This window comes from Schistocerca gregaria, chromosome 7 (genome assembly GCF_023897955.1).
Source record: "Schistocerca gregaria isolate iqSchGreg1 chromosome 7, iqSchGreg1.2, whole genome shotgun sequence".
Lineage (NCBI taxonomy): Eukaryota > Metazoa > Arthropoda > Insecta > Orthoptera > Acrididae > Schistocerca > Schistocerca gregaria.
In genome coordinates, this window is record NC_064926.1 from 323,211,223 (window position 1) to 323,225,714 (window position 14,492).

At 45.4% G+C, this 14,492-nt stretch overlaps 1 protein-coding gene across 1 annotated transcript in view; it reads right to left on the reverse strand.

The window, feature by feature from the left end:
- The window catches only part of LOC126281248 (probable cytochrome P450 301a1, mitochondrial), a 232,663-nt gene that overhangs the window by 50,054 nt on the left and 168,117 nt on the right, over positions 1–14,492 (reverse strand). Inside the window, exon 6 of the mRNA XM_049980042.1 lies at positions 4,514–4,709. Coding sequence (XP_049835999.1) covers positions 4,514–4,709 — 196 coding nt within the window. The remainder of the gene's footprint in view (positions 1–4,513; positions 4,710–14,492) is intronic.

A 14,492-nucleotide genomic window follows, 5' to 3' on the forward strand; every position in this document is an offset into this window, starting at 1 on the left:
CATATTCTGCTAACAGTCATTGCATCTCGACCAACGCGAGCTGCAATGCCGCGATACGATAAACGTCAAACGCGATAGGCTACAATCCGACCTTTATCAAAGTCGGAAACGTGGTGGTACGTATTTCTCCTCCTTACACGAGGCATCACAACAACGTTTCACCAGACAATACCAGTCAACTGCTGTTTGGGTATGAGGAATCGGTTGGAAACTTTCCTCATGTCAGCACGTTGTAGGTGTCTCCACCGGCGTCAACCTAGTGTGAATGCTCTGAACAGCTAATCATTTGCATATCACAGCATCTTCTTCCTGTCGGTTAAATTTCGCGTCTGTAGCACGTCATCTTTGTGGTATAGAAAGTTTAATGGCCAGTAGTGTATTTATTCCAGTTCTGTTTGTCTCTTCCCCCCCCCCCCTCCCTATCCTCTTCCCCTCACTACCTCAACCCTGCCCCATTCTATGTCCAGCTCCTGCTGCCCCTCCCTCTGTCTGTCTGAACCCCCCCCCCCCCACCCATTCTCTCTGTCCCTATGCTCCTCTTCCTCTCTCTGGCCATCTGCTCCTACCTTCTGCAGTATGTGTTTATTCGAATTCGATTAGTCCACCTCCTCCACCCCCTCCCTGTCCATCTCCTTACCCTCCTCATTCTCCCTACCTCCTCCACCCCCATTGTCTGCACCTCCTCCTACTGCAATGTCCACCTGGTCCTCGCCATTCTCTCTGTCCAGCCACTCCTCCCCACTGTCTCTGGTCAATTGCTCCCCCTTCCTGTGTTCATCTGCCTTTCCCCCTTGTTCATCTCCTCCTGCACATACCACCTCTTTCAGTCCGCGTTTTCCTCCTCACCCCTTCCATCTCCTCCCACCTCTCTTTGTCCAGATCGTCCCCCTCTCTCCTTCTCTGTTCACCACCTCCTCTTTCCTTTCTCTGTCCATTTTCCTCTCCTCTCTCTCTCTCTCTCTCTCTCTCTCTCTCTCTCTCTCTCTCTATCTCTATCTCCTCCACTCCCCTGTCCATCTCCTCCTTCCCCATTTCTGTCTGTCCATCTCTTCCGCCCACCTTCTCTGTCCAAGTTATCGCCCTCACCCTAATAGGGAGTTGCTGGTTCTTAACCTCATAGTATTTGTTTTCAGAAACAAGAAATATATTCACCAAGTTTGGTTGAAATCGAGCTGGGAGTTTAGGAGGAGCTCTGTATATGCACATATCACACACATTTCACGTATAATTAACATACGTCACACATATCTGTACACATGTTTCACCAGTATCTCTAGTGAATTTCGCCCTGCAACTTAGTTTTCTTGTATTTATGACGTCATATCTTCTCAACTATGAGTCGTACAGTTATATAATTTCGCCAGCACATACATGGACATAGTCAGCGAAATGTGTTGCGAATATAATTTGTATTAAAGAAGCTATAGATTAAAACGTCATGCATTATGAGACAGTTTTTCACACACCTCAGTGTTTGACATTGTATTTCTTAAACTATGTGTCGTACAGTGATATCTTTTTGCTGGTCTCTCAGCAGCATGTGTGAATACTGTCTCCAAAACGTGTTGCGAATAGAGTTATTAGTAAAAAAAGTAATAAATAAAAAGGCCATATCTAATGCAGCAATTTTACTGCATGAAAAGCGAAAATGTAGTAAACGATTAACTTCTTTCCTTTAATCATTTTTCTGGCTGTGTCAAACAGAAAATGTTTTCCAAAGTTTTAAAAATTTTGTGTAAAATTTGTTGCAAGTCACTAAATCCTCTCATTCCCAACACTTGATTATTGTAGTGTGGCTATTTGCGCGTCCTTTTTAACTGCCACCCTCATTCCTTTGAGAGGTAAATGATTCTTGTTTTCACAGTGGTTCTTTCCAGGCAGCAAGTGATTTCTTTAGCAAGTTTGGCTGAAATCGATCCAGTGCTTTAGGAGGAGATGTGGAACATACGTATATGTATACATCCACTTTTATAGTATGTATGGGTTTAGGTTCCTATCACAATTGTATATTCCTTAATTGTGACTAGTTTCGAACGAGTCCATTTAATTTTCGAACCACTGCCTACGTCGAGAACGTGCACCATTAGTGAAAAATATAAATACGATACGTTGCAATATACAGGGTGTTTGAAACTTCCTGGTATATTTAAACTGTTTACTGGACCGAGATTCGAACTAGGGACCTTTGTCTGCCGGAAGTAAAACTTTGAGGACGGGCTTGGGTATCTCAGTTGGTGGCAGGCATGGCTCTGGAATGGTTTTTAGCAATTAAACCAATCCCCATTCTGTTCTCTCAAAATGAGAAAATTCAAACAAATGCAGATATATATGATGTGAAAACTCATCGATGTGTTGGTTGTCTTTTCCCTGCATCGAACAGTTTTCTCACAAACACATCGCAAACTTTACGATATGGTGTTTTCTGCACAGTCGTAATCACACCACTAGGTGGACTACACCCGTCAGTATAGAGAAACTGTTTTGCATCCACAGGTCCGCACGTGAACATCTAACCTGCTGCCCAGGAAAAAAAAGCCTTAATGCCTTGCTTTTGCCACACATACTGCGTGGTACTAACCAATCTAAAAACACACGACTAGTAATAGCTTCAGCTATTGGTCTGCAAATGACGTAAATACTGATGAAATGCTGTTCAGTACACAGTCCCCAGTCACCGATTTAAATATCTGCACTTGCACCTGCTCATCCTGTATATCTGAAGATAGACACTAGTAATATCGCAAAAATAACCCTGCAACTGAGATGGCAAAATAAATTGTACATATACAAACAGTTGTGGTATCTCTTGCGTCATTGATTTTTGCAATAGTGTGAAGACATGTTGCGACGCTGCCAACTTCTACACTCATGCTCATAAATTAAAGATAATTGCAGAATGTGCTGCCACACAACGTGACACTACACAAAACTGACACTAATGGCATAGGCACACAGGGAACACACAAGACACAGATCAAAAGTCCACGGTATTGGTGATAAGTTGAGAAAACCGTCCCGAAACACGTGCTACAAGACGCCACTAGTTCCTACGTATGTACCCCGACATTAATATCGGATATGATCACCATGCACACGTACACAGGCCGCACAACGGGTTAGCATACTCTGGATCAGGTGATCGAGCAGCTGCTGAGTTATAGCCTCCCATTCTAGCACCAGTGCTTGTCGGAGCTCCTGAAGTGTCGTAGGGGTTTGAAAACGTGCAGCGATACGTCTACCGAGAGCATCCCAGACGTACTCGATGGGGTTTAGGTCTGGAGAACAGGCAGGCCACTCCATTCATCTGATATTTGTGTTTCAAGGTACTCCTCCATGATGGCAGCTCAGTGGGGCCGTGCGTTATCATCTATCAGGAGGAAGGTGGGACCAAATGCATTCCTGAAAAAGCGAACATATTGATACAAAATAACGTCCCGATACGCCTGACGTGTTACAGTTCCCCTGTCAAAGACATGCAGGGGTGTACGTGCACCAGTCATTTCCACCCCACACCATCAAACCACAACCTCCATACAGGTCTCTTTCGAGGACATCAAGGGGTTGATATCTGGTTCCTGGTTCACGCCACATGAAAACCCGGCGATAATCACTGTTCAGACTATACCTGGACTCGTCCGTGAACATAACGTTGGACCACTGTTCCAATGACCATGTACTGTGTTCTTGACACCAGGCTTTACGGGTTCTCCTGTGTCCAGGGTCAGTGGAATGCACTTTGCAGGTCTCCAGGAGAATAAAACATGTCTGTTCAGTCGTCTATAGACTGTGTGTCTAGAGACAACTGTTCCAGTGGCTACGGTAAGTTCCCGACAAGGGTACATGCAGTACTCCGCGGCCGTCTGCGGGCACTGATGGTGAGATATCGATCTTCTTGTGGTGTTGTACACTGTGGAAGTCCCGTACTGTAGCGCCTGGACACGTCTCCTGCCTACTGGACTCGTTGCCATAATCTTGAGATCACACTCCGTGGCACACAGAGGGCCCGTGCCACCAACTGCTGTGTTTTACCAGCCTCCAGTCACCCTAGTTTTCTACCCCACATAACGTTATCAATATGTGTTCTTTGAGCCATTTTCAAAACACAGTCACCATTAGCACGTCTGCACACTTACTCGCTGCACCGTACTCTGACATGCAGCAACACACCTCTGCGTATGTGGACTGCTGCCAGCGCCACCGTGCGATGACCTCAGGTCAAATGCACCGCATGGTCATACCCCGAGGTGATTTAAATCCGCAAACCGCCCACCAGAGCGTTGTTTCACCATCTATCAGCGTTATCCTTAATTTATGAGCACGAGTGTAGATTCTATGTGCAGTCTGCTAGAATCGTGGCTTCCACCATAGGATTGGCCGCCCTCTGACTGTATAGGCTCTTTAGTTAGTGTACCAAAGTTTCCCTCCATATGTGCTGACCTTTAGCGGTTTCTGCTCCCAATCCCGTCTTTTTGGCTGCGTGCTCCACAGCTGGCAGCCGTGAGAGAAGCGTTACCTGGTGATCTGGTCGAGTGCGGCGACGTAGCGCCGCCAGGCGGGCGTGCTGAAGAAGCGCCAGAAGGGCGCCTTCAGCTCGAGGATGCCCACGTAGTGGAAGAAGGTGCTGACCGCGTCGATGAGGGCCTGCGTGTCGGCCGGCGCGTCCTCGTCCAGGCATCCCAGCCGCTCGTCCAGCGCCACGCGGCCGATCGCTGCCGACACATCCACAGAGTCAGCTGGTTTCCCTGTCCTACTCGTCAACACGAATCTCGTCCAAAAGCAGGGCTCGGCCAGAAATGAAAGTTACAGAAGCGGGAGCCCCAGGTGGCCAAGCGTTCAGAAAAAGATATCGCCCTTTCTAAATGTAACTCCATCTAGGGCTCACGTGCCTGGGGCAGTGGGTGTTAAATGAAATGGAATGATACTGCACCAACAGCCGTTATTTTGATATTGTTTCACTAGGCAACCAGTTTAGACGTTTCAGTCACGTCATCTTCAGACCTTTCACATGAATGACGCCAAGTAACACTTGTGCATATAGAAATTCAAATGGCTCTGAGCACTAAGAGACTTAACATCTGAGGTCATCAGTCCCCTAGAACTTAGAGCTACTTAAACCTAACTAACCTAAAGACATCACACACATCCACGCCCGAGGCAGGATTCGAACCTGCGACCGTAGCGATCGCGCGGTTTCAGACTGAAGCGTCTAGAACCGCTCGGTCACATCGGCCGGCTGTGCATATACTGGGTGATTTTTTTTCCACCGTGTACAAATTCTAGGGACTGATCGAGAGGATACAGAACAAAAAAAAGGTTTAATGAACTTACGTCCGGAAATGCACGGCTTCCGTGGTAGAGACCATTTATTCAATCATGCTTTGTTACAGCGACTGCAGTCTAATACACGCTATACTACGCAGCCACAATTACAGTAAGCATGGTTTCCTCTTAGAGGGTGGTACTGTTCTCATACGTCATGTCCTAGCGCCCTCTCCTGCCACAGTCATTGGCAATGTTGCGTCCGATTCACTTCTCTTACTGACCACATCGTGCTGGACGTCATACAGCGTTGTACACAGTGTTTTTAGCATGTTGCAGCCCCGTCAGCAACTGTGAAAGACTAATGTTTTGAAGAATCAGCCTCAATTGCATAAATTGTCTGGTCTTTACCAGGTTTCGGCTAAATTAATCTAGCCTTCTTCAGAAGCATAAAATTACTATAACATGCCTGAGTACGGCACCGTCAACATTAAAATTAAAACCTATAGTACCGTGGTGCTAACAATCTTGCCGTTGCCAACCGACCGCGTTGTGAAGAGATGCCGGGGCTGGACTTCACTTAAGTAGTATTCATTCGACTTGGCACCACGGAACTATAGGTTTTAATTTTAATGTTGACTGTGCCTTACTCAGGCATGTTATAGTAATTTTATGCTTCTGAAGAAGGCTAGATTAATTTAGCCGAAACCTCGTAAAGACCAGAAAATTTGTGCAACTGAGGCTGATTTTTCAAAATATTAGTTGTACACAGTGGTTCTGGATTCGAGTAGAGAGCTTGCGGACATAGTGTTTACTTACGGAAAGGCAAATAGCAATGGTCGGCGGGCAGCAAGGTTGTTTCAGGAGACCTTCCCCCGCCGACAAAAACCACAGTATCCAATATTTGCAACATTGTTTCACCGTTTGTCTGAGACAAGGTCGTTTGAGGAAGCTGGAAATCATGAGGGACGAACTCGAAATGTTCGGATATCTGACTTGGAGGAAAATATGATTAACACTGTGGAAGGCGAACGCCGTGTCAGTACCAGCCAGTTGGCTCGCCAGCACAGAGTAAGCCAGACGACCGTGTGAAACAATCTCCATGACAATTTTTACTGCCCTTTTCACGTCCAGAGTGTGCAGGGTTTACAGACTTTCTACATCGGGAGCAGTTTTGTCATTGGTTTCTTCACCAGGCAACCACAATTCCGGGACTTGTGTGATTTATCCTATTTACAGATGAGGCCACCTTTACACTGTGTGTTATCTTCAACTTTCATAACAGTCATATGTGGGATAGAAGGCAGAACCCCCATGGTATGGTGACAGCGAATCATCAGTATCGGTGCAGCCGGAAATGTGGGCAGGGATAATTGGCGACCGTATTGTGGGTCCAGTCTACCTTACACGTCGCCTAACTGGGCGGAACTATGGGCGTGTCTTGAGCATGACTTTGGCTTCCCTGCTGGAAGAAGTGCCATTGATCATTCGAAGTGTTCTGTGGATGCTACATGATGGTCTTCCAGCCCACTTCGCCGTTAACGAAAGGAAGTATCTCAGTCGTGTCTTCCTTGGTCGACGGATCGGACGAGTGGGTCCAGTTGCATGGTCTTCTCGTTCACCGGATCTCAACCCGTGCGAATCCTGGTTGTGGAGCCATCTCGAAAGTATCGTGTATGCAGAGCCCATTCCATATGTGGAGACACTGGAGCAGCGTATTTACGCCGCCTTTGACAGTGTTCGGATGGAGCCTGGCCGATGTGAACGCCGAGGCACATCGAAACCATTTTCAGCACATACTGTAAGTGTGGCTGCATAGTACAGTGCGTATTAGACAGCAGTGTCTGTAACTATGTATGATTGAATAAATGGTCTCCAGAATGGAAACCATGCATTTTCGGACATAAGTTCATTAGACCATTTTTGTTCCGTACCCTCTCATCGATCAACCCCTAGAGTTTGTACAGGGTGGAGAAAATCATCCTATATAGGAAAAGGCATCCGTAGCTATCCCAACTTCATGAACATGTGTGCTCCTCTCGCTCACCGGATCTCAACCCGTGCGAATCCTGGTTGTGGAGCCATCTCGAAAGTATCGTGTATGCAGAGCCCATTCCATATGTGGAGACACTGGAGCAGCGTATTTATGCCGCCTTTGACAGTGTTCGGATGGAGCCTGGCCGATGTGAACGCCGAGGCACATCGAAACCATTTTCAGCACATACTGTAAGTGTGGCTGCATAGTACAGTGCGTATTAGACAGCAGTGTCTGTAACAATGTATGATTGAATAAATGGTCTCCAGAATGGAAACCATGCATTTTCGGACATAAGTTCATCAGACCATTTTTGTTCCGTACCCTCTCATCGATCAACCCCTAGAGTTTGTACAGGGTGGAGAAAATCATCCTATATAGGAAAAGGCATCCGTAGCTATCCCAACTTCATGAACATGTGTGCTCTTCACACATGTGACACGTGACAGAGTTGCTGTCGCATGTGTGCACAGATACTCATGAAATTCGGATGCCTACGGAACCAGATTCGAATATTAGAGCCTTTTTTATGCATGCACGAGTGATACTTGGTGCCATTCATGTGACAGGCCTGAAGATGACGTGATTGGAGCGTGGAAACTGGCTGCTTAATAAAACAATATCAAAATAACGTCTGTTGGTACAGTGTTATTAGATTTTGTAATATCATTTTTCAGCGGTTGGCGCAGTGGAAAGAGTGCAGAACGATTACCCGATGGTCACGCAGTCGTGCACATATGTCGACTTTTTTATCTTCATTTTTAGGTTACTCTCAGTGCAAATACATAGAAATAAGCTCATTATATATTATATTCATTAATATTTTCATAAAAGCACGAAAAGGAAAGGCAAAAGAAAATTTGGTGGGTCAATACGTGGCATAATATAGGATTGGCGTCATTACTTCATCAAAATCTGGAGTAACCTTACATAAAAATTTATGACATATGATGAAACTTCAAGCGTAGGAGAATAAATTCGTTCTGTTAATGGATAAACAAATCCCCAGTTATACGACGGGAAATTTCAAAACGAAGAAGGATTGCCTTCATGCAGTATTAAAGTGATTCCCCTCAGCATCGTAATCGCTAGATCAATCCTGCGATATCTGTTTTTATGGTCATGTAAAGACTTTGATCAAAAAGCTTCAAAACTGCCGTTATCACATCGAGAAACATAAATCGCATCCCAAGGAAACTACACCAGCATAGATTCCATTGCCAATATTTGTCGAAAAAACGTGTTACGCGTGCCCTGCTGCCACACTGTGAGATGATAGAGAACGATTTATGAATGTAAGCCTAGGCTGATTTTCTTCATAAACTCTAAAACACCATGTAGCTTAATTGTAAAAATTCGGTAATTATAACATGTTAAGATGCCTAATATTACTGCTTCTCCTTCTGCATTATGAATACCCCTACAGCATGTGTATATCATCACCTGTAAAATAATAAAAGCATCTAATTTTGAATACGAAGTTCTCGTTTAGAACTGCGTAATCCCTTCCTAGAAATTTATTTGCAAACTCACATTTTCGTGGACCTTTCCTTTTCATGTCTTTTATGAAAATATAAATAAATACAATATACTGGGCATTATTTCAGTTTATTTTGCAGTATAAGTAACGTAAAAATTGAAAATAAAAGAGATGAACAATTTTCCGCACACATACTCGACACCATGACCTTCGGATCACCATTATTTACTCTAACCCTTGCGTCAACCGCTGCCTCGAAACCACTCTCAGATAAGTCGCCCAATCCTCGCCTAACTGACGCCAAAACTTCTTTTTTTTTCTAAATGCAGGACCATCTAGAGCTCCCACTGCCGTCGTTTTCGTTTCTGCTAAAGGCCTACATATGCTACAAATTTGGACGAAATGAGTGATGGATGACGAGCAGGCTCTGCTGTCTTATTAGCGATAGCGTGTGAATATCTGCTTCGGTATGAGAAGCCCAACCTGCAGTTTCCTGACTCAATATCATGAAAGTTGAGGATGTTTGCATTCAGGTTGATGCAGAATTTCTTGGCATCCGAAAAGTATTTGAGTCGGTACCACACCAGCAATTACGAACAAAAGTATAGTTACATGAACCGACTGGACTAAGTATTTCTTGGTAGGGAAGACGCTGCATGTAATCTTGGATGGACAGTTCAAATAGTTCAAATGGTTCTGAGCAGTATGGGATTTAACATTTGAGGTCATCAGTCCCCTAGACTTAGAACTACTTAAACCTAACTAACCTAAGGACATTACACACATGCATGCCCGAGGGAGGACTCGAACCTCCGCCGGGATCAAAGGCACAGTCCATGACTGCATCGCCTCAGACTGGTCGGCTAATCTCGCGCGGCTACTCATCAGGAGAAGTAGGAGTACAGGCATCCCTCGGGAAACTGTTAATGAATTCGAAGACATCATTAAGAGTAACCTCAGATTTTTTTGCAGGAGGTGGACAAAAATATGGAACCACCAAAGACACAACATGTTACCACGTCTCATGTGATGTAGGAAAACAGCTGGCATTCAAAACAGTTCGTAGTCGTCTCGGAATGGATAAATACAGAACCTATATGGTTTTCAAGGAAATCTTGTACCGGTCTGTCCACCTCCATGATTGAATGATCACCGTAGACGGCTGCCATCTGGAGGACCCGGGTTCGATTCCCGGTACTGCCACGGATTTTTTCGTTGGTGTGCGGACTGTTACAAGGTACACTCAACCTCGCGATGCCGACGGAGGAGCTACTTAACCGAGCAGCAGAGGCTCTGCGGTCTGGAAAGTCTGTTAAATGGCCGAGAGAGCAGTGTGCTGACCACATGCCTCTCCCTACGCCATATACATGAGCCCACGAGACAGAGGATGACACGGCGGCCGGTCGACATACCTTGGACCTTCAAGGCCTGGCGAGGAGCTCTTTTTTATATAATTGTTCCTGCAAAATAATGGAAAGCAAAGGTAATGATGATGGGGAGCGATCACTCACCCATCTCTCCGAAGCAGACAACAAAGGCTCAATAATATTGCAATGTCGTGACTGTGGTGTCCAGGGCCGGTTCGACAATTCATCCTAGTGCTCACTAAACCAGGCCTGGCCGAAACGAGCTGTGCGAACAGGGGTCATGTCGTCTTGGTTCACACCATCATAATTGGGAAACAAACATTGTAGCATGGGACAGAGCTGTTCCGTCATAATGAGCACATAATCCTTGGCATTAATGCGGTCTTACCCATGGAATATCACGCTACAGCTGGCCAAATCATCGCCTAACCTCTCCATGTTTAACTCTTGGAACCTAAACTGAGCCGGAAGTTGGAATCATTATGTACCAAGATTCATCCGCCCAAATGGTATTCTTCCGTTGCTCCATAGTTCAGGTTTTTACGACCGGCACCACGTTTTCCTGCTAGGGGAATTTGAATTAATTGATGTGTGGTTTTGTAATTCTAGCTCGCTCTGCAATTCCCTGATTATGGAGCTACCTTCGTGTTGTTGACAGGGTCTGAGAGTGCGACATTCAGTTCTGCACTGTCTTTTGGAGCTGTCTCCTTTCACTTTTTTGTCTCAATCCTTTCTAATAACCATCCGTTACGATCACTAAACATACACTTTCGTCCGCGTTATTACTTAGTCGCTGATGTTTTTCCGTTTTTCCTGTGAGAGGGTTTAAATCTTCTATGTGGTGCATCTGCGAATACCAATTACGCCGACTTCCTTAGTTACGAAGCAATCACCATAAGCCCATCAACAATTGCCAATGTTCGACTTCACTTAACTTCGGCATAACGCACTCAGAACTATGCAGAACATGGTTCTGAACACGACTGACACCTGCAAAGTATTGATGACATTGCACAGGTGCTGTTCGTCGTCAAACAGAACAGCGAGACCAGCAGGCTTGACTAGCATCTGTATTTACGTGCAAGCATACATTTCTCGATGGTATTCACACAGTTTGGCCCAACCCCTATATAATTAAGTAGTCTCTAAAAAATTCTGTACAAATATGCGTAACTTCACACCGCGAAGAAAAGTAGTATCCTACACCAATGTGCCACTGATGGAATCAGTCGACTCGTACAAATATCTGACTGTCAAAATTTGCAGGGATATGATATGGCATGATCAGAGAGGATCAGCCCTAGGTAAGGCAAAGGGCAGACTTCGATGCATTGGTGGGATACTGGAGAAGTGCGGTCAGTACACAAGTGGTACTGCGTAATACACTACTGGCCATTAAAAATACTACACAACGAAGATGACGTACTACAGACGCGAAATTTAACCGACAGGAAGAAGATGCTATTATTTGCAAATGATTAGCTTTTCAGAGCATTCACACAAGGTTCGCGTCAGTGGCGACACCTACAACGTGCTGACATGAGGAAACTTTCCAACCGATTTCTCATACACAAACAGCAGTTGACCAGCATTGACTAGTGAAACGTTGTTGTCATGCCTCGTGTAAGGAGCAGAAATACGTACCATCACGTTTCCGACTTTTGTAAAGGTCTTATTGTAGCCAGTCGCGATTGCGTTTTATTGTATCGTGACATTGCTGCTCGCGTTGGTCGAGATCCAATGACTATTAGCAGAATATGGAACTGATCGGTTCAGGAGGGTAATACGGAACGCCGTACTGAATCACAACGACCTCGTATCACTAACAGTCGAGATGTCAGGCATCTTATCCGCGTGGCTGTAACGGATCGTGCAGCAACGTCTCGATCTCTGAGTCAACAGATGGGGACGTTTGCAAGACATCAACCATCTGCACGAACAGTTAGACGACGTTTGCAGCAGCATGGACTATCAGCTCGGAGACCATGGCTGCGGTTACCCTTGACGCTGTATCACAGACAGAGGACCTGCGATGGTGTACTCAACGACGAACCTGGGTGCACCAATGGCAAAACGTCATTTTCGGATGAATCCATGTTCTGTTTACAGCATCATGATGGCCGCATCCGTGTTTTGCGATATCGCGGTGAACGCACATTGGAAGCGTGTAGTCGTCATCGCCATACTGGCGTATCACCCGGTGTCATGGTATGGGGTGCCATAAGTTACACGTCTCTGTCACCTCTTGTTCACATTGACGGCACTTTGAACAGTGGACGTTACGTTTCGGATGTGTTTATGACGCGTGGCTCTACCCTTCATTCGATTCCTGCGAAACCCTACATTTCAGCAGGATAAAGCACGTCCGCATGATGCAGGTCTTGTAAGGGCCTTTCTGGAGACAAATAATTTTCGACTGCTGGCCTGGCCAGCACATTCTCCAGATCTTTCACCAACTGAAAACGTCTGGTCAATGGCGGCTGAGCAACTGGCTCGTCACAATACGCCAGTCTCTACTCTTGATGAACTGTGGTATCGTGTTGAAGCTGCATGGGCAGCTGTACCTGTACACGCCATCCAAGCTCTGTTTGACTCAATGCTCGGGCGTATCAAGGCCGTTATTACGGCCAGAGGTGGTTGTTATGGGTACTGATTACTCAGTGTCTATGCACCCAAATTGCGTGAAAATGTAATCATATGTCAGTTGTAGTATAATATATTTGTCCAATGATTACCCGTTTATCATTTGCATTTCTTCTTGGTGTAGCAATTTTAATGGCCGGTAGTGTATGTTCAAGCATACATTTCTCGTTGGTTTTCACACAGTTTGGTTCAACCCCTGTATAATGAAATAGTCTCTGAAAAATTCTGTGCAAATATGCATAACTTCACACCGCGAAGAAAAGTAGTATCCTACACCAATGAGCAACTGATGGAATCAGTCGACTCGTGCAAATATCTGACTGTAAAAATTTGTAGGAATATGATATGGAATGATCAGACAGTTTCAGCCCTATGTAAGATAGATGACAGACTTCGATACATTGCTGGGATACTGCGAAAATGCGGTCAGTCCACAAATGGTACTGCTTAATAATAACTTGTGCAGCCCACCTCAGAGTACTGATCAAGTGTATGGGACCCACACCAAAGAAGACTAATGGGATACATTGAATGTATACATCAAGAGATGCATGAATGGTTTGTTTGACTCTTCATCCACCTACGTATCTTTCCCGAAGGGACTGTGCAGGCTAGTTATAGCAAGCACAGAAGCATTTAACAGTCCAGAAGAGAATCGAAGAGTTGTGATGTATTGCTATAGAAGTCTGTTGAATATCAGGTGGACTCATAAGATAAAGGATGAGGAGCTTCTCCACAGAAAGCTTCGCCGAAGAATCGGCGTTTAGAGAAATATGGAAAACACTGACGAGACCAAGGGCAGGATGACAGGACATGTGTTAAGACATCAGGGGATAACTTCCACAGTACTAGAGGGATTTGCAGAGGATGAAAACTGTAAACGAAGACAGAGGTTGGAATAAAGAATAGAGTGCGTGGTCGGCACTTGGATGGGTGACCATCCAGGCCGCCATGCTCTGTTGCCATTTTTCGGGGTGCACTCAGTCTCTTGATGCCAATAGAGGAGCTACTCGACCGAATAGTAGAGGCTTCGGTCAAGAATACCATCATAACGACCGGAAGAGCGGTGTGCTGACCCCACGCCCCTCCTATCCGCAACCTCCACTGAGGATGACACGGCGGTCGGATGGTTCCGGAGTGCTTTAAGTAGGGTGCAAGTGCTACTCTGAGGTGAAGAGATTGGCACATGAGTGGAACCTGGAGTGAGCCGCATCACACCACTCAAAAGAAGACCGACCAGTGAAGAAAAGAAAGCTCTTAGGCAGTCAATCTTCCCATGCACCTTATGCGATTGGAACGGAAAGAAACGCAAACATGGTGAGTATGGATGTAAATTTTCTCGGCCTTTACTATTGATGAAATGCTCTCGGTTTTTCAGCCGGGTGGCAATACTGAGATAACGCAACACTTAGTCAAGTGTCATGTCATTTTCTTCGCCAGAAATGATGAATGTAACACTCTCCGTTGCGTGGCGGTTTCTTAACACTGTAATGTGGCTGGACGCCCGAGAGGGTTTAATAACTGTCCTAGTCTGAGTTATCCCGAGTGTAGTTGATTTGGAGGCGAGTTCAAGGCTAACAATTCTAGCTAATTTGTCTTTTGGTGAAATGTACAAAAGATGATGTAACCGTTTTCGGCACAAAGATGTTCAATGGGAGACGGGCCCGATGATTAGGTTGGCCAGGAAATCTTACGAAAATATTGGAGA